This window comes from Cyprinus carpio, chromosome A25 (genome assembly GCF_018340385.1).
Source record: "Cyprinus carpio isolate SPL01 chromosome A25, ASM1834038v1, whole genome shotgun sequence".
Taxonomy (NCBI): Eukaryota; Metazoa; Chordata; class Actinopteri; order Cypriniformes; family Cyprinidae; genus Cyprinus; species Cyprinus carpio.
This window is the reverse complement of record NC_056596.1, coordinates 8,068,409-8,090,283: the sequence shown is the minus strand read 5'-3', so window position 1 is coordinate 8,090,283 and position 21,875 is coordinate 8,068,409. Positions and strand designations below refer to the sequence as shown.

Genomic DNA, 21,875 nt, shown 5'->3' with positions numbered 1-21,875 from the left:
AATAACTAGGCCTATCGTCTGTACAGTTTATTTTCATTGCTGCATATTAAACCTTATGTCCATTTTAAAATTAAGACACATTGCATAAAATTGTCATCAACCCTATTTTTATTTTGGGAGGAAAAAGGGCTGACACGGACTCTTGGGTATTTTTTAAACATATTAAATACCAATAATTGATTGGGCATTTATTATATTATCCTCCTCGTTTAAAAGTTTTGAAAAGAAGTAGCGAGGTCAGTGATCTATTTTATGAAAATAATACAATAAAAAATAAATTAAAAAAAAAAAAAAAAAAAAAAAAAAAAAAAATAAAAGACAAACAATAACACCGTTTAATAATTATCAGTTTCCGTTCTTTTAAATATTTTGTAACAAATCTTAAAGATTTTGTTACACTTAGACAATATATAATTTCGTCTTCATTGGCATGGATTTCTTACGGACATAATGCTCTTAAACAGTTTAATAAAATGCCCTAAATTATAAAAGGGCAGCCGCATTTGTTTCATGTATATTATGCCATCTGGGAGAGAGAGAGAGAGAGACAGAGAGAGAGAGAACATTAAGTTTGATCGACGTTAATGATAAAGCGCGAACTTGCGCGCGGTCATTAAGATGCAAGGTCACGCGCCTCAAAATATAGCGTGGAAACTAAATTAAAGATTATTTAACCGAAGCATAGGATTAGAACAATTACAAATAACAGCCTGTCCTTCCACAAACCAATTAAAATATTAAATTCCAATTTAAAACGGAATTTAAATTTATTTCCACCTCTTAAAGAGCCACCTCACATACAGTCCTTCAAATCTGCATACTGTAGCCTACACGCAAGCCAAGTGCATTTATTAACACTATTACAGTGTCTGCTAAAATGTGTTTCAAAGCTCATAAAAAGCCAGTCTCTGAATCACTGTTATCCATCCACCCAACTCCCACAAACACACAGTTTATTGAGACTCCCAGCATGCTGTATGAGTATACAGGGAGGAGTATTGTACAGGGAAAAGTAAATGAATGAAGTGTAACGCTCATCTTTCCTCATCCTCACTAGCCGTGGCTCCTCCTCCTCCTCCCGACTCCTCAGAGTGGCTGTACGTGAGCTCCTGGGCCTCCAAAGAATACAGACACGCAAGAAAGGAGGAACATCTCTTCTTCTCTCCTCACTCCATTCACAGAGCCTGCGAGAACTCACCCCTGCTGGGACCTCCCAACCAAGCCCCTGTTTGCTTTCTCCCATTGTTACATGGACTATTCTGGTTAAAAAAAAAAAAAAAACGAAAAGCCGTAACACTTTTTTTCTGGCCGTGACCCATCTTGACTCCGCAATGACACCTTGACTTTGGATTTTAGCACCGAACTCAAACGTCTCTCAGCTGGGGCCTGTTTTGTAAGTAGCCAAAAATGGGTTCTGATGTACGTGACCTCAACACTCTTCTCCCTCCCGTGCCCCCGCTGCCCGGGGGGAACGGTAACTGCGCCCTGCCCGTGAGCAGCACCCCACAGTGGGCTCCGATGCTGGACTTTCACACTGGCGCTCCCTACAGCTCGCTGGCCCAGCACTCCTTTATCAAGCAGGAGCCCAGTTGGGGTACGGCCGACCCCCATGAAGACCCTCACTGTGGGTTGAGCGCCTTCACCGTGCACTTCTCCGGACAGTTCACTGGCACTGGGGCCTGCAGGTATGGAGCCTTCGGGGCCCCTACACCCAGCCAGCCTCCACCCAGCCAACCCAGGATGTTCAGCAATGGTCCTTACCTCTCCAACTGCATGGACAGCCAGCCCAGCTCCAGGAATCAGGGTGAGAAACTGCTGGAAATATCACTGTTATTCTGTTCTTGCTTCTTTGTGACATTGCTTTGAAATGTTTGAAAAATATAAGCCATCGTTTATCAATAAGAATAAATTGTAATATATTTATTAATGCAAAAAGCATGACATTTAAAAAAAATAAAAGGTTCTTTATTGGAGCTTTTCATTCAACATAAGGTTCTTTATAGTGGAAAAAAAAAAAAAGATTATTAAAATATAATTCACAATTTCACATTAAGAAAAACTGTTCTTGTAAGAACTGTGTACTGAAAGGTTTTTTGTGGAACCCAGAATGGTTCTTATATTGAAATATCTGCGAATAACATCTTCTTGAAACATTTCTTTTTAAGAGTTTATGAGGCCTATAAATTTACAGATAATTTTAATTTCAATTTTATTCCAGTCATTCAGTTTAGATTTCATCTGTTTAATACATTTAATTCAAGCTTATTAAAGCTTTAGCTTTTATGTTGCACTTTTTGAAAAATCTAAACATTTTAAGATTTCTGCTCTTTATTTTTAGTTAAATGTCATAATATGCTGAAACTGGACCATTTAAATAAGTCAGCTATTGGCATAAAAGTCACGGTTAATAAATTAGATAAAATATCAAAGTAGGACAACAGTGTTCAGAAATATTGATTACACAAAGACTTTTTATTTTTGGTTTATTTTGAATTATTCATAATAAATGTTATTATAATTAATTTTAATTAAATTAATTACACATTTAAACAAAAACAAATTTTTATTAACTAAAATAAATTTGTATTAACAAATAAGACTTTCAAAAGGTTGTCATTATTTTAATCTCTCAGTTAAGTCAGTTTATTAGAGTCAGTTTATCATCTTCTAATATTCAAACTTTTTAATGTGAGTGTGAGTATTTTATTGGACAACTTTTGAAGAGTGTAGATTGTGTATTTTGCTTGTATGAACTTGTTTTAACAGTAATGAGTAAATGTATTCTGTGATTTATCCATCACCAGGGTCATCACCTCGCACATATTTATCTGCCTTGAGTAATTATGTATCTCAGTGCTCCTGTCTTTGGAAAAACATTTCCCAGATATTTTACAGAGATGTTGCAAACATCTCATCACACAGGCGTTTAATGCATGTGACTCATTATTGTGTCACTGTGACTTCAGGTTGCTGGCTTGGGGTTTTCAACTTGTGAGATAATACAAATTTTGCAGTCAGACAGGAAAAATTGTTTTTCTTCCTATTTATAATGCCAAACTGCATCTTTTAAAAACAAAGAGGAAAAAACTTCTAATATTATTGTACTTATGGTTTTATTTATACATAAAGATGACTAAATGCCTATTTGAATACGTCTTTCAGTGATCATATTGTTGGAGACTGTATTGAAGTAATTAACAGATTTAAAAAAGACTAAATTAGAGAAGTACTGCAAACTTCAAATGCCAAATGATATTGCACATTCTTCCAAAATATGTTTTAAAATTGTATTTGACTGCAAGATATTATGACAAGAAAAGTAAAATAATTTTTTTATTCCTTCAGACGATAAACCTGCATTGATTCAATAAAATTCATATTTGACATTTTCTGTGCATTCTATGATTATAGATATTTTTTCTGCTTTTATTTATCAATAAACACCTTACAAAATTACTACATATTTTGCAGTCCTTCTAACAATTTAATCCAAGTTTTTAATCCACTCCTATACTTGCTATTTGGTATTCATATTTTTTTGTATAATTTTATTATTATTATTTCTTAAAATGTTGTAACTTTTAGCACTCCTCTGTCGATAGTAATAAAATAAGATAATCAATAATAATAAATAACATCATACATGAGATATTGTCTGAGTTAACCCATACGTAAGAGACATTTTTTTAAAAAATATTTAAACCCACCATCACTCCCTAAGACATCTGATACTCATTTAGATCTGCATTTTGCAAATCTAAATTTAGAATTAATTGTGGGTACTGCCACTCTTCACAATATCAGGTCACACGTCCAGCCAGTGACCAGCTCTTCACTGACTCCCAGGTTCAAACTCTTGCTGAGTCCTGGAAGGGTGGAAGAGAAATGGTCATCTTTAATGAGTTTTTCTCTGTCTGAGGTGAAAGTGGTTGGCTTGTAATTAATGAAGGTGGTGGTGGGAGACCATGATTTACGATGTTACGTCTGACCTGGGGTTACACCGAGGCATGATTCACCCCCTAAACCTGGTGTCGGCTCTCGGCTACACCGTCCTGCCAGAGTTTGTTTTCCTCACACAGCTTGTCCGCTCACCCCCGCTGGGAAACGGAGGGCTGATTAGCATCCAAGAATGAATATTCCTATTATACGGAGAGTTGCTGTGTGTTTGTTTAATAACAGAACAACAAAAGTTTACTGAATAATTAGGCAATAAATAGTACAAAACCTATATTTAAAATATAAATATTTCTAACTTCATTTATATTTCCATCTCAAAAGAAAATATTTGACATTTACGGAATAATAATACAATTCAAAAATTTCAAAAACATATAAGATCTGTGTGCAAAATATATATTTTCACTATTATATAAAAATAATGCATTTTAAAATATGTTGTTATTATTTATATATTTAAAATATATAAAAGTTTTTATATTTACAATATTTCTGACTTCATTTATATTATCTGTCCCAGGTTACGGCACAGTTTCTTTTGATGGAGCCACGAACTACGGACACACGCCTTCCCACCACACCTCGCAGTTTCCCAACCATTCCTTCAAGCACGAGGACCCCATCACGCAGCAAAGCAACATGGGTAAACAAACACACCATGCACTAAATTACATTTTAGAATGTTTTTATAAAAGCACATATTGGAAGAGATTCTAATCTGCAAACACTTTCGGCGTGTTTGAGATCTTGCCCTTGCTCTTTGAACTTACAGAGAGATCTCTGTAATGTCATTCAGGGGGCAAGTTGCACAAAACGTCCCATTGCTGAACAGTAAATCAGCCTAAACTTTTTTCCTCCCCATAGTCCTCTCTGCTCTTATGTACGTCATAATGTTGAACATCAGCAAACAGCTAACTGGACGATTTGGTGTTCATGGTGCTGCAGTAAATTCTCTCTGAGGTCTCCATGCTTGTGACCAGAAGACGCGGCAATGTGAGATGCCTTTCGGAATGTTTAGAACTACCATGAGACGCATTCACAATAAGGGGACCGGATGAGCCAAAGCAGCGATTCCTCATTTGCACTTTGAAACGGAGAGCGAGAGGTCTACGTGCTTTATGGCTTTAAAGAAAGTCAGTCTGTTGTTTTCATAACTGCTAAGTGTACTCGGTTGCGTCTCCATAACCCTCCCTCATGCTCATATTCCCTTTGTAAGACGGACTACGCCACACATGCTCGATCATGCGTTTTGCTGGAACAGCAAAGTTATGATACTCTGAGCATCTAGGCATGGATATTTTCCATCAGGGACTCAAGACAAACAGAGTGCACAAATGTTAATTCTCATTCATTAAACTCTGCAGAGAATTATTAAAAACAAAATTTATTAAAACACAATCACACAATGTGGTTATCCAAGGAGTGAAAGAGGTGAAATATTAGAACATTTCTTAAGGGAAAAAAAGTGTATTTTTCTTTATCTCTTGCATAAGTACTGTATCAAGTCATGTTTATTTTAAAATAATTAATTTATTTAAAACATATAAACTGGTCCAGAGTTGTGCACAACTTAGAAGAAAACATAAAACATTGACAAGAACAAATATATATATATATATATATATATATATATATATATATATAAAATACAAAAAAACCCCCACAAAATATAAATATTAAAAATGTATATTTATCTTTTTCTTTTTATAATATTTTATAATTATTTTCTACAATATTTATATAGTTAATATAGATACTGAAATCCAAAAAGATAGATATTAAATCCAAAAAGACATTAAATAATACACAAAAGATAAGCAAAAATACACAAGATAAAAATGAAAATAAATACTAACATTTATTTTTTACATTTTTAATTCAGTTTTTTTTACAGTATTTATATAATGTGTGAGTTAATGTCTATAATATAAAAACATTTGTTTATTAAAAATAATAATAAAATTAATTTGATTAGTAACTAAATTTAGTTAGTTAGTTTATTTAGTAATTAATTATTAATAATAATAAAAAATAGCAATACTTATTTTAGTTTCTTTTATATTCATATAAATATATTTATATAAAATATATCAATATCGTTAATAATAATAATATTAATATAAACAATATATAATAAATAAGCTTAATATAAATACTAAATCTAATTTTTGGCCAATACAAAGATGTTGTAGATGCCTTGGTATAAGATCTTGGAATCAAATCAATGCCAGAAATAAACGTTGTCAAAGGCTTTTCATTTATATTTGTTGTCTTTCAGGTGACCAGCAGTATCCTGTCCCTCCTCCAGTATACGGCTGCCACACTCCCTCTGACAGCTGTACAGGAAGTCAGGCTCTGCTCCTGAGGAACCCATACAACAGGTACGGCTCCAGTCCTATCTGTCACAAATAACATCTCAAAGCCTTCGGAAACATGTTCCTTACATGTTTGACTCCTCACTTTCTCTCTACGAGACATATAGATCATTGCCACTTCAAATGTTTCTTAAATGCTTCCTTAACAGAAAAACGGATTTCATGAAAAATAATATGTATCCTAAAAGATATGAAGGAAATGAGATATGAAATGAGAAATGAGCAATATGAAAGAAGAGTCATGCACATGGCCACCAAATTCTTAAAAAAAAAAAAATAGTAAAAATTGTCCAGACAGGCTACAGACTGTACAACTGATAGTTGTTAGGACACACGGGGTGCGGAAGTTCAAATCCAGTTCTGTTCAGTAACCAGGCCTGTGCAACAATCAAAGACACATCAGAATCTGTTATGGCGGCTCCAAAAAGTCATGTTGCCACTAAGTACATAGAGGAAGTGGGGAAGTTAGGTAACAAGAGAAGGAAAAGGAGGATGTTAGAATGAAGTTTCTGTGGGGAATTTTTTTTAAAGAACAAAAAAATGCCTTAAAAATACGCACTACCATTCAAAACTTTAGGGTCGGTAAGATTTTTAAAATTATTTTTAAAGAGTAGAGACTGCATTTATTTTATGAAAGATACAGTAAAGACAATAATATTGTGAAATATTATTAAAATGAAAATAACTTTTTTCTATTTTAATATATTTCAAAATTTAATATATTCCTGTGATGCAAAGCTGAATTTTCAGCATCATTGCTCCAGTCTTCAGTGTCACATGATCCTTCAGAAATCATTGTAATATTTTATTATTATTATCAATGTTAAAAATGTTTTTTTTTTCCAGATTCTTTGATGAACAGAAAGCTCAAAAGAAATATTTTGTAACATAATAAATGTCTTTACTGTCACTTTTGATCAATTTAATGCACCCTTGTTGAATGAAAGTATTAATCTCTTTAAAAAAATAAAAAAATAAATAAACAATTTTTTTACAGACCCCAAATTTTTGAACAGCGATGTAATCTATAATGCCATTATATATATAAAAAAAAATTCTGGGAAAAAAAGGAGGAAATTAAGCACTCAAAAAATCCTAAATTTGATTTAATCAGTATAAAACACTAGTGTCAGGGGTTTAAAGTGCAAATTGGTATAATTTCATTTAACAGCATATTGCCAATTAAAAGCTGGGTTCTGTCAAATGTGCTTAATAAAGGTCAAGTGCTGAACAGCATTGTGTACTACGCCAAGATAAATGGTTTAATCCACCTCCCGTTTGCACTTTCAGACCAGCTCTGAATTCTTTCATTCTGATAAGTGGTTAACTGTTCTCAGTGGAATTCCCTTCGCAACTTCAGCTAACAGTGCGAGTACTACAGCCCCACAATGATCTCACATTCCTCGGATGCTTTCGCCATGTTGTTTTTCCAGCACAGAGGGAACATAAAGATTCAAAATAACAGAATTGGGATGATAAGAGGACTTTGACTCAGGTCGTACTGCATTTTCCAGTTCCCGTTTCTCTGCGCTGTAATAAACAGTCTCCTATCGGGCCGCAGTGAGGCGGCTGTGAATCCTCAAATCAGAAAGCTGTGCTGCTTTTCAAATCAAATGCCTGGTACCTACAGCCCTGTATTTACACAGGCCTCTGGTTAAAGCAGTTTTTAGGTAGCACAAGGTGGCTGGAATAAAAACATGTCCAGATTTTCAAAGTAAAATTAGGTTGTTGTTAATCTCAAAAGCAGATGGAGTGTATGAAAATGTAAACTATTCACAATCTACAGACTTCCTGCTTCCATCTGTGTCTGGTGCGTCAAAACTGAAAAACAAAGACCCAGACCATGTTCACAGAGCAAAGTTGAACGGGGGAGCTTACCAGACCATATATTAGATCTATGACCAAACTATTAGATCTTTTCCATGAATTCAAAGTTCATTTTATATAAGCACTGACATTAAATCTTCTGTTAAAACCCGTGTATTATTTGAGCTGTGTAAATCAAAGCTGTGTAAATCTTTTTTTCTTTTTTTTTTTAATGGTTTTAGGCATTACATTACATCATAAAACTGGATATATCTTTACAAAGAAATGATTAGTATGCAATTTTTGCATATTGCTTACTAAAATCATGTTAAAACATAGTTTACTGTACATCTTGTGGCTGAAAAAATGAGTATTTTAGCATCATGTATTTTATCCTGTTTAAAGGAATCTTACAGGTTCATTTTATAAAACCACTGATATTAATTCTTCTGTTAAAACCTATGCATTATTATTTGAGATGCAGAGCTTTATAAATAATAATTTTTACCATCATTTCAAGGTTTTAGGTGTTACATAGTTATGGCAAAAAATTGTAAAATTGGATATAACTTTACACCGTAAAGATTAGTAAGCAACTTCTGCACAATAAAATCATGTTAATGAATATCGTTTATTGTTTATTGTAAGTCTTGTGACTATACATTTTAAATATTTTAACATTTATGAATCAGGTCCATTCGCTTTCATTGTAAGTGCCTCAATATAACCCAGCTTTATTTATTTATTTATTTTTTTAAAGAAAAGGAAGTCAATTTTTTTTTTTTTTTTTGCTAACCAACATTATGCCACAAATACTGTTGATTGAGTTTAACTTGTGCAAGAATATACCTTTATGACAAATCATTAAAATTTAATTTATACTGTCGCTCACAACTAAACTAAGTTATCATTTTTGGAATTGTCCTGAAACATTTCTAACACAAACGTGTCAGATTAGTTCCTTCAGACAGTATTTACTTTCTTGATGCTGAAATACTGTTATGTTTCTTCGGCAGTGAAGCAAGCGCGGTACCAGGTACCAGTTCATACCGCTGTACACTGTGGCCTGTCTATGATGAAACACTATGATGTCAGAGTTGCTGTAGATAAATCCAAACTATGTGTTTGGGTGAGCACCTGGCAGGGTAACTAATGGTCCTATGGACAGGCTTTTAATAAAGTATGGCAGGTTTTTGGTCAGAGGGATGACCTGATTAACTGATCACCCCGGTGGTGTGGGTAACCTCCTTTTTTTGTGCACATATGACACATTCATTCGCTGTTACCCAGGATGCCTTTGTCAAAAAAGCAATTTTTCATTCATACATTCTTTACATCTGACAGTGGTTGCTGTTTTTTAATATTAAGAGTGCTTGTAGTACAGGAAAATACTGTATATGCATATGTTCTTCAATAGTATTTCTGTTGTTTTCAATCCTAGCAGCGATAATTTATATCAAATGGCAGCGTCACAGTTGGAATGCATGGCGTGGAATCCTGTCAACTCTCTGGCGTCCACTATAAAGAGGTAGGTCGATGTGACCCTCTTCTGTCACGTAGGAAATTCTTCTGTGATTTGAATAAGCACATATTTGTTTCAGCTAAGAAAAGAGGAGGACTTATAATATGCTTCATTTAAGCTGGTACTTAGATTGGGAACATAAAATGGGAATTTAAATTATTGTGAGGGCCTGATAATAAGTCTGAATTCAAGTTGGATTATGTGTGCTAACCATAATGGTTTGGGTTCTGTTTCTTTTATGGTGCATTGCCATGCAAATTCATTTCAGATAGTACAATACTAGCCAGAAAAGAGAGAGAGAGAGAGGATAAAAATGTTATACTTTAATTAAAAGTTGGATGACAAAATAAAATGTATTTTTATTTTAAATTTAAACGTTTCTTTAAGGTGAAATGTGTAATTTTTGCGCCTCTAGCACCACCAAAAAGAATTGCAAAATTACTGAAAGGTTTCTTTAACACTAATTCTAAATGTATGCTATTGGTTAAACGAAACTGTAGGTGTCAAAATTAAGAAGCGGTTCTTTCTTGTTAAGAACCAGTTCTATTTTATTTTTTCAAATAGCTTAACCGAGTGACGTTCGGAACTATTAACTGTTGTCACGCACATTCTTCCTCCATTCTTGCAGAATACCATAAGGTTAATGTGTTTCTTGCCTTATTCAACTGAATCAACAGACAGCACGATTCTTTTAAATCAGATTACAGTTACTCTTATAAACAACTTCTTTTAAATGAAATGAAAACCTCATCAGAGTAGTCTGATTCTGAACAATTATCTCTTGTGAATGAGTCAGTTTTTTGTAGTGAATTAATTACAGCGCAACCAGTTTCGTCTGATTCCCGAACAAATGATTCTTATGAGTTGGGATTCTTAGTGAATCAGAAAGCTATAGCAGTTTTGGCTGATTCCCAAACAAATTACTCTTGTGAGCCGGTTCTTTTTAGCGAATCAGTTTCACATGACCATGACCTCTTCTCTGCAACTTTCTTCTCATCTTTCTGTTTGTGCCAGAGTGTTGAGTGTGCACATGCAGAATTAGCCTCTGTTTTGTCTGGCTAGAGAATGATATCCTGCCATATATTTCTGCCAGTGGCACCTCAGCCTTGACCGGGCCGAGCGCCGACCCGCCGGGAGGAAGGGAGCCGCGCAGGGGGAGATGGAAGTGCATCAGTGCACAATGGGACAGTCTTTACTCCCCCTGGGACCCGAGCGAGAATCCGCAATCACGTTTGGCCAGGCGGGGAGGAGGCTGTGACCTCTCCCCAGCCTCTCTGAAAGAATCAGAGGAGCCCTGGGTGACCGAATGATTCATATGCTGATAAATGAGAGGGACAGGGCTGGTTTCAGTTGAGGAAAATTCAGACACGCTGATCGATCTCAAGGGGGCTGCCATGGAAGCGTTGCTGTGGCTCCTCAAGCCAAACTTAATCATTCCTATATACATCCAACTATCTATAGCTCTTCGCATACCTCCAGATCCCATGCGTGTCGTAAGCCCAAGGTGGTTTGGCTTGGGTGAATGAATGAACTGTGAGAAGATTTACTGCAGGATACTGTTTTGGACTGTCTTTTCTGTCTGGCTGGTCTTGCATACAGACAAAGAGAACTTTATACCTCATGAAGCTTAATTCGTGAAATTTGGTTTGAGCAAGGGAAAGATCTGCACAGTAACGAAAAACAGTTTCCATAATGTGTGGTCTTTTCTCCAAAGCGGAGAAACATGGTGTAGAATTGTCTTGAGAAACATGTATTTACAGCGTGATGTAAAAAGCCATACCACTGAGGTTCAGGCAGAAGTTCAACAGTGAGCAAGACCATACATTCCCCATTCATCTCTCTGACTGGCCCTACCTCAAATGTTTAGGGCAAAAATATTGCTCTTTGAAACGGGGAGCAATTTGCCCCAATGTCAAGATGAGTTACAAAGACATGACTCTGTGTATTTTATGGCTAGCAATGCCCTCTATATGTCATCCAAACTATGTGAAATAATGCATGGGGAGATTTAGGAAGGACTGTATCTGCCGTTGTGCATAAATGAGAAAGTTATGAGTTAGAATTACATTTTGTGAACAGTTGCTTTATCGTGGAACAATTGTTGAGCAATTGTTAATTGTTGAACATTATATAAAAAAAAGCTAATAATTTGTTAATCAGTATTTTTGTCTCTATTTAGTAAAAAAAATATCTGATACAATGACTTGTTAAAAAGTTGTGTTCGCTTTTAATGTCTTTGAAAGATGTCTCTTATGCTCACCATGGCTGCATTTATTTGATGAAAAAATAAAAACTGTAAAAATGTTAATATTTTGAAATATTATTACAATTTAAAATGACTGTTCTCTGTTTAATATATTTTTAAAAATGCAATTTATTTTTGTGATGGCAAAGCTAAATTTTTTAGCATCATTTTTTTCCCTTCAGAAATTATTCTATTATTATGATATGCTGCTCAAGAAACATTTCTTATTCTTATCGATGTTAAGAATAAACAACCTTTTTGTGGAAACATGATACATTTTTTTCAGGATTTTCTGATGAATAGAAATCTTAATAAATGTATTTACTGGAAATTTTGATCTTTTTAATGCATCTTTCCTGAAAAAAAGTTACTGAGACCTTTTTTTTTTTAACCCCATTGGCAATTTCTTTCTCCTTTTAAGCATTAAACTAAAATAAATAAAGAAATAAGAATAAAAAACAAACAAATCACAAGATTTATGCCTATAGCTAGAAAATAAAATGTATTTCCGTGTTTTTTTTTGTTTTTTTTTTAATAAGCCTGCTTTATTCCATCTGATCACATTAACAAAATATTCCCCCATTTAATCCCAACCAGCCACGCAGGAGGGTATGAGAGTGACCCCAGCACACCCATGGTTTACAGCTGCAGCACGCAGTACCGCATCCACACCCACGGCGTCTTCAGAGGCCTTCAGGTCAGTACCTCTTGCTTACGACCCATTTGAGTTCACTCTCAGGACACACTAAGATTCTTTGTACTCTTGGGATGTGCTCACATCGGGCCAAGGTCAGGCCACGGCATACAAAGACACACAGACACTTACACACACCTCATACACAACCCTTAATCAAAAGTTTGATTATACAACTTGCTAAAATGATGTATATTCTAAAATGATATAAACCCAAAAGAGATTTAGAAGTGTGATACAGTGCCTTAAATAACTAATAAAAAAAGAGAAATGTAATTTAAAAAGATGGTGCTGAAGAAAACCATCTGACGCAATGAGAACGCAATGCGAGAGGAAGCAGGCCCCTGCCAGAATAGTTGAGAGATTTGAAAGGCATTTCAGGATGAAAAGCGAAGAGGAATCACTTAAAAAAGTCCATTAGCCGTAAAGCTGCAGTTTCCAGTTGCCTGCTGTGTATCCATATAAATCATTAGCTCTTAATTAATGTCTGTCAGCGGCCTTAAAGCTGTAAAAGAAGAGATACTCCAGAGCTGCTCTCGCTCAGAATGGGATCCCTTTCTTCACTTCTCTGTTTATTCTTTCCCTCTTCATTATATAAATGCATGATGGGCAACTTACAGTGTTTAGATAGATAGATAGATAGATATATAGATAGATAGATAGATAGATAGATAGATAGATAGATAGATAGATAGATAGATAGATAGATAGATAGATAGATAGATAGATAGATAGATAGATAGATAGATATGCATAAAAAACATTAGTTGAAATTTATCGTTGCAGACAGCTAATCTGAATTTAACTGTCACATACAAATCAAACGTAGCATGCTAGGCGCTGAGGTGTATTGCCTAGCCTGCTGCGTTATCATCCCCGTGGGGTCAATATAGAAGTCTAGCACTACAGCCGTAGAACAGTTCCAGTAATTTACTTATCAATAACACTTAACACTCATTCATTACCATGCCAGCGTACGGAAATGCCGTTATGCTAAGCGCTACTTAATTAAGAGCAGATGGGCTTTAGGAGTGGGCAAATGAGGGAAACGGCAGGAACGGGGGGAGTGAAGCAGTGAAATAGGGTCTGCCTAACGTCCGTGACTAACCGTTCACAGTTAGAGCTCATATCAGTAGCATAGGGAAATCTGAATGATCATTTCACAGCTAATTCTGCAGTAATGAGCTGATTGGACATGCTAATCATTAGCAGTTTTCCCCATGGGCGCTGGGTTTGGATGTCTTGTTCTGTGCGCAGCATTTGTTGTAGCATGAATTAAATGTTTTTGACTTTCTTACAGGATGTGCGGAGAGTCCCGGGCATTACACCCGCCATTGTGCGTTCATCTGAAACCAACGAAAAAAGGCCATTCATGTGCGCCTACCCAGGCTGCAACAAAAGATACTTTAAACTATCTCACTTACAGATGCACAGCCGTAAACATACAGGTAAGACAACCCACAAATAAATATCATCAGCACAAATGCTAAGGTTATCATTAACATGTTTGGTTGTATTAAACTCATAGGGGAGAAACCCTATCAGTGTGACTTCACAGACTGTGGTCGCAGGTTCTCCAGATCAGACCAGCTAAAAAGACACCAGAGAAGACACACAGGTTTGCGCCTCTGCCTCTTATATTTTCACTCTTCCTGTTTTCCTCTAGTACTTGCTTGGTAGCATATCAAACTATTTGGTGAGGGAGATTTTCAGATCTAAGCCCCCTTTTGTAAAAGAAGTGTGCTTAATTGTATTAAAATGTTCAAAAATATATTAAAAAAAAACAAAACAAGTCTGTACTTGCTGAAAATATAATATTAGTGAAAAAAAGATCATTTAAATGTACATTCAAAGCACGCTTAAGTACACTTTTAAAAAGCTCACTTTGTAATAATAATAGTGTGTAATAACTAACTAGTGTCAAATGAAATGTTTTAAAGTACATTTAAAATCTTTATTTTAATATTTTGTCATGCTGTAAAGAAGTACACTTACATGCTAAAGCACACGTAAAGTACTTGATTATAAGTTATTCAGTGTACCTTTAAAATTCATATATTTTAAATGTACTAAATTGTAACTTCATCATTGGAATTATAATTAAGTACATGACATAGGAGTTTCAATAAAAATTACAAAAACGTATTTTAGTTTACCATAATTGCTTGTCAGTACATTCGGCAGTACACTTTAATAATATTTCAAAGACAATAGAAGATAATAATGACAATTATGAAATAGCATATTAAGATGTACTTAAGTGCATTTAATATAAACTATAAAACTTTTCATTTAATTGTCAACAATATGCAGTTAAGTGTCCAAAAACATTACATTCATATTATTTTAAAGTATATTATTTTCAAAGTACAAAGTATTTTAAAAGTAAAGAGTACTTTATTTTTTAAAAGGGCCCCAAAGACTTGATTCAGATTTCCCACAATCCCCATACCCACAGTGAGCAAGTAGAATGATACTAATTCTTCATATCTGAAACAAAAACTTAAAGTCGCCTAAATGTTTACATTTTCACTCTCGTACCAAGTGTGTGAAAACACTTTTATGATTTCTTCAATCATTTAGCACAAGTGTTTGCCGATGTATTGCACACATACTTAATATAAGAGCATTTTTTTCACTCTGACACATTTTGGCATGGCCTCTGTACTGTAGCCTGTACTCGTCTTCTCCTTGTGTGTGTGCTGTATGTGTGTGTGTGTGACCACACTTGTGTGTTCCTGTGTGTGTGTAGGCGTTAAGCCATTCCAGTGCGAAACCTGTCAGAGAAAGTTCTCACGGTCAGACCACCTTAAGACCCACACCCGGACACATACAGGTAAAACAAGTGCGTAAACCTTTTCATTTTTTCATGATTCTCTCCTTTCCACTCTTTGATGGATAATTGAACTTTCAGAGGTCACTTTTTTTAAGCTTGATATTATCAGTGTGTATTCGAAAGAGCACACTGAAAAATCAGTTGACTGCAGTGGTTCTCAACTACAGATAATTTTTTTTTTAACTAATATTCACAATTTTCAACCATCTGTTACCATTCTTAAATATTGGATCCATTTCCCTCTACTAGAGAAAAACTATTAAAGCTATTTAAGCTATTAAATGCATAATGTCGAAAACAAAGATAATTTTTTTTTTTTTGACCATTTAGATCATGAAACGTATAAAATCGATAAATAAAACAAAGAGATAAATACAAATATAATAGATCACAAAGCAAGCTTTGCATAAATAATAGTAATAATTATTAGTAGTGAAATATTCATAATGCATGTTTTTTATTGTTTTAGTCGAATGATAGTAGATATTTAAAGCAGAAATTAAACAAGTTCTTACCATTCAAAAGTCAATAAAAATGTCCTACAAATAAGACTGAATATCATTAATATCAATAACCAATAACTCCCAATCACAAACAAAATTAAAAACCAAAAAAATAAATAAATTAAAAAAAAAAAAAACAAAACTAAAAATATTGAATTTGAAATCTAATTACATCTTATTTTAATAGTTTCTACCCAAGTGACAGGAGTTTTTGATAAAGACTGATTGAATGCACAGCTTTAAATAAATAAATAAATAAATAAATAAATAAATAGTTTAAAAAAAAAATCCCTTTCAAATTGGATACATTATTTAAATATATATTTTTTTATATTATTATTTTTTGTTATCCTATACTCAGTTATATTGTTAATTTTATTTATTATTTGCATTTATCAGTTTTCTGGGTTACGACCCACCAGTTGAGAACCACTAGTCTTAGGTGACCTCAGTATTATTTAATAATGTTGATATTTCTTATTGATCTTCTACTTTTACCTTTGATTCCATCCTAATGTCTATATCCTCTTTATCTCTCTCAGGTGAGAAGCCCTTCAACTGCAGATGGCCAAACTGCCAGAAGAAGTTCGCCAGGTCAGATGAGCTTGTCAGGCACCACAACATGCACCAGAGGAATCTGACGAAGCTACAGCTGGCCATCTGAGCCACGTCCCATTGGCAAGGGGGGTGGTGCGGCCCCATCCCAAAGCATTAACTGCAGCTTGTTTAAGGAAAAGCAATAGTCTGTTTTCCTTTGTAATAGTTTGGGTTGTTGATATGGGAAACTGGCAAGAGAAGACACCGCTATCTTTATCGCATGTGCAGCGCCCCCTAGAGGCAGCTCGCAACAGGCCCCAAATACACCATTACAGTGGCTTGAATATAAAAGTATGGTTCCAGTGAGGAAACCTTATGTCTTTAATAAGATTTTGAGATTTGGGATGTGAAATATTATGTAACTAACAGTTAATGATGTCGTTTTTAGAGTAATTTATTATGTTTGTTGTAAATTAAAAAATAACTTTTTTTTTTCCTCCTTGTGAAACTCATCAAAACTATCCGTCCTCGGCATGTTTTTTTATCTGGAATTGTGAAACTCTCTCCACTGAAGTGCTCGTCCATGCTGTTTGTAAAAATCCACTCTCTTTGACCAGTTAATTTATGAGTAGGTCACACTGGTTATGTGGCTGAGCGGTTGTGGTCAAGTTGTAAATATTAGTTTCAATCCTCAGCCAACACCAAAAAATATAAATCTAACAGGTAAAATTCTGTTCATGGGAAATGTGACTCTTATAACTAACGTTAAGAAATGTGAACCATATTTGGATGGAATTATTATTATTTTTTTTAAATGACCTTTATTTGTATGTTTGTCATATATATCTGTTATTGACTCTTTTTTAATTTTTTTATTAAACTCTCGGCATTAACTTGATGAAATGTGAAGCTTAATTTTAAAGGTTCAATTTAATTCTTTTTAAATGGAGAACATTTTTGTTCTCAGTTGTCACTTGATAATTATTGTCTCATTTAGTGTGATTTTTAATTATGGACTGTATTCAAGGTTAATGGGGGTCTTAAAAAGTCTTAATTCACCTTTCCACAAATTAAGGTCTAAAAAGGTCTGAAATTCTTAAATTCATAAAGTCATTGCATTGCATTTAATTTTGAATGCACTGCACAAAATAAATACCATCATCAGGATTTTTGTTTTGTTTACCAAAATGAATATCTAAACATTCTTAAGTCAAGATAAATGTACTTGAGATGCAAATTGAACATATGAAGTCTTGTTTTCTGAGACTTTTTAATAAATTTAAGTGAGCTTATGCTTAAAACAAGAACAAACGTCTGTCAATAGGGAATTCAAACTTGTTTTCCATTTTAAATATGTAGATTTGTCTAAATCAATTGATAGATAGTTCGGGTTTTAATCATTGTGATCAATTTCTCATTAAAACAAGACTTTAATTTAGCTTCTCAAGTAAATGTAGCTTGATATAGGGATCTTTAGATGTTTGCAATGGAAAATGAGACAAAAATACTGATTATTTTTGCTCACCATATCAACGTTTCGAGTTCCATTCCAGTCTTTACTTGGTATTAAAAAGGTCTTCAATTGTACTTTGTAAAACCTGCAGAAACCTTAATTATTATATAAATATGCATTAATGCAGCTAATTTTATATTCTAATTTAGCTGTATTTTTTTTCTTTAAAGAAAAGTAAGCTCTTCAGATATGAAATCAGATGCCTCCCTTCAAACAAACATGCTCTATATTAAAACACCCTTGTAAATGTACAGCTGTCTGCTGATATTTTATCTTTATCTGGAGCTCAAGTCGTGGCTGTCTAGCCTTTTCCATCTTAAACAATTTGCTTGGCCCCCAGCGCGGCGTAAATCAGCGAGATTCTCCACCCTATTACTCAAGCCGAAAAGTCCCGCTATATCTCACAGAGACAGCGCTTAATCTCTGTCCTAGATTTGGTCCGAGTGCCCTTTGAAGGCGAGGTGGCTGCTTTGTGTAACTTTGGCACAGTCCACTTTGAATGGACTCTGCGTGCGTTTCTACTCGCCACTTCAATCCAAAGAGTCATTGGTCTTGAAATGGAGATCTTCAAAAGAAGGCGGCGAATGAAGCATTAGCACCGCAACAGCTTGAAATGAGCAATGACTTGCAGTCTTGTGTTTGATAGCGGTTGCAGAACAAATGATAGACAAAGCCTGAAATTCCTGTTTTTAACTCAGCTTCTCATTCTTTGTATGTGCGCCTTCATTTTTTTCTCAAGATGACTGTACAAAAGAAAGAAAGAAAATAAAACAGGCTAATCAGTGGCCTGTTTTTTTGGCTCTGATACCACGAGATGAAAGAAACTCACACTCTCTCTGAACTCTCTTGTCTGTGATAAAAGTTTGACTCCAGCCTTTAGTCTTGAAGCTTTAGGGGCATCTCAGGCCCGTCAAATTCTCAAAAGGAGCGTTAATTTGACGAAGACATGCAGCGGTTGAAGAATGTCTCCAAAATAGAGCGCAATTTCAATTTTTGCTCCATCTTTCTCAAAATAAGTATCAAAAAGCCTTCTTGGACAGCTCAAAGTGATTCCATCCATCCATCCAGTACCTTTTCTATAGAAGACAACCTTTTGTGGTTTGCCAAAATAAACAAAAGCTCCTTCGCATTTAATAGAAAATGTAAGGCTCAATATTCTAGTGAATATTTTAGATTCGGCTTATGTTGTCTAATGCTCCAAATTTTATTTTATAGTATTTCAGATGAATTTTAACATTAAGTATGACAAAAGTATGACAAGCATCTGTATGTGATTTGAAGTATATTATATTTGACCATTTCTTTTAAAATAAATTAATACTTTTATTCAGCAATAATGCACTAAATTGAACACAAGTAACAGTAAGGAGATTTATAATGTTACAAAATAATTTTCTATGCATTAAAGAATCCTGGAAAGGTGGATGGTTTACACCAAAATATTAAGCAGCACCACTGATAATAATAAATATTTCATAAACAGCAAATCAGCATATAAGAAGGATTTCTGAATGATCATGTGACACTGAAGACTGGAGTGATGATGCTGAAAATTCAGCTTTGCATCACAGGAATATATTTCATTTTAAAATATATTAAAATAGAGCAGTTATTTTGAATTGTAATACTATTTCACAATATTACTGTTTTTATTTGTGATTAAAAAAATGCAGCCTTGGTGAGCTTAAGATAGAGCTAAAAGATAAAATGTATATGTGGTCAGGATTTTAATGATTATTATTTTTTTTAGATATATTTATTTAAATTATTTTATTCTAATATTTTTCTTTTTTAAATAAGTCTCTTATGCTCACCAAGGCTGCATTTGTTCATCACAAATACAGTATTATTTGTAATTAATATACAGTATTATTACAATTAAATACAAACCTATACACCTATACCTATTAAAACATACATATAACTTGACATTTAAGTTAATTGATTCAAAACTTCATTATACATTCTCCACAGAAAATACCACTCAATAAGCATTTTCAAAAAGTGAGGAGTTTATAAAAAGTGAGGGGTTTAGGAGGAAGGAGTTCCTCACACAAGAGAAGAGCTACATCTGATTTTTCACTGATAACTCCTCAAACTGCTCCCTTGACCAAAGCAGCTGGCCGAGCCCCCGACACCTTTATGACCCTAGTGGTGGTCGATCAGTGAGCCCCTTCATATATGGGATAAGATAAGGGAGAGCGGGAGTGATAAATGCTGGGATAGACTGAGAGGTAAGATGAGCGAGGAGGATCTCTGACCCTCTGCCTCACATGTGCTTGTTTATCAGGCGGCCGGCAGCCATTATGGGATTAGATGTGGCTTGACGGTGAGGATGTGAGGGCTTACCGGGGTGTAATTCTGACTACACTTCGTCATTTCGAATGAACATCACCAATCTCTGTCTTTCTTCTTTCTCCCTATTTTTGCTATTTTATGAAAATCATTATAAAATGACAGTTCTGACTCTAAATTCTAATTGCATGAGCCATGTTTGACACTGCAGTCTATAAAATTAGCAGAATTAGTTCTGGAAGTATTTTCCCATTCATTTTTATACACTAACTTCTGTTTAAGCCAAAAACAGTATATGAAAATCTGGGGGGAAAACACAAAGATAAAGATTAACTTAATAAAACGAGTGCATGACCTCATGTGAACGATGTCATCGTTGCTGATCCAGGCCTCTGGGGTGATGCTGTAATGGCTGTGGATGATGTTCTGATGTGGAGGTCCTGGTAGGGATCTCTAGAGACTGCATTCCATCAGTCACAGGACAGATTTTCTTCCTTCACCTTTCTCTGGCTTGCTCTCTCTCTCTCTCTCTATCTCTCTCACAGAGAGGCACACTCTTGTTCTTTGTTGTGCAATAGCTTTCCACTATCCTGGCACTGTCATCATTCATACCTCTGCACTTCCTCAAGGCCTGTACAGTAATGAGGGTGAGATACGCTCCTTCCTGGACTCTCTGTGTGGGAGTGTGTGTTCAAGGCTGCCTTTTCACCAATTAGGCCACATACATGCATACATACATATATATTCACTTTTGTATATTAAATTAATTCAAACCTAAATGGTATGAATTTCAATCTATTTAGAATTACCCCCCTCTTATTCAATGCTTATTTGAAGTGTCTTCTTGGGATGTTTTGACTGTTCAGCGAGAAAAACAGTGATGTAATCCATAGCAGAGATATTTGGTTGAAATCTTGCAATGTTAAGCTCAGGCTCAGACTCTCTAAACCCACCAGACCATAAACTGGGTGGGCCAAATGAGAGAAATCACTATTAAAATATGATATTCTTACAAATAAATAACAATTGAAGTCACATAATAAGATATACTGTTGCAACTGCAACAAAAAAAAATCATAATTATATATATAAAAAAATGTGAGCAATTGTGGCAATTTGATATCTAACAAAATTTTTTACCCAGCTGAAGAAATTCCTCAGGAACTTTACCTAAGGACTAACTTTGACCTCTTGTTGTTAATCCAACTTAAGTTATAAACTTAGTTTGACTATACTGAGTTTCTCTCCTAACTTTTACAGCCACTAAAAATGATTGACATAAGAAAGCAAACACAACTGCCATGATGAAGAGTGTGCAGCCCTAGAGGCCAGGAGGTTACTGCGGACGGACTCTCCAACTGAAAACAGAGGACAGGTTGTTCAGAAAAGCCTTCTACCGTCCACACGTGTAACCGCTCTTCAAACACAAGCGCCACGGCACTATAACTCACTCCTGGATGTAAATGTGGGCAATGAAGGAACCGGCTTTGATTTAAACCCCTCTTAAAATTCCCTCTTTTGGAAGATGGGAAGTCTCTGCACGAGTGGCTGGTGTTTCTCAATGCCAGATCGGCATGTTTTAAATGAACTAG

At 34.7% G+C, this 21,875-nt stretch overlaps 1 protein-coding gene across 6 annotated transcripts in view; it reads left to right on the top strand.

Moving 5' to 3' along the window:
* LOC109103929 (Wilms tumor protein homolog) overlaps positions 1–17,679 on the top strand; it is a 28,256-nt gene extending 10,577 nt beyond the window's left edge. The window contains exons 3-11 of one of the 6 annotated variants that reach the window (XM_042715268.1): positions 1,058–1,804; positions 4,478–4,600; positions 6,236–6,338; positions 9,583–9,666; positions 12,503–12,602; positions 13,900–14,047; positions 14,128–14,217; positions 15,352–15,435; positions 16,481–17,677. In XM_042715268.1, coding sequence (XP_042571202.1) covers positions 1,408–1,804; positions 4,478–4,600; positions 6,236–6,338; positions 9,583–9,666; positions 12,503–12,602; positions 13,900–14,047; positions 14,128–14,217; positions 15,352–15,435; positions 16,481–16,602 — 1,251 coding nt within the window. In that variant the 5' untranslated portion in view covers positions 1,058–1,407 and the 3' untranslated portion in view covers positions 16,603–17,677. Of the gene's footprint in view, positions 1–1,057; positions 1,805–4,477; positions 4,601–6,235; positions 6,339–9,579; positions 9,667–12,502; positions 12,603–13,899; positions 14,048–14,127; positions 14,218–15,351; positions 15,445–16,480 lie in introns of all 6 variants that reach the window. The other 5 variants (XM_042715267.1, XM_042715266.1, XM_042715265.1 and 2 more) reach the window with 5 other exon arrangements.
* Positions 17,680–21,875: the final 4,196 nt, after the last annotated feature.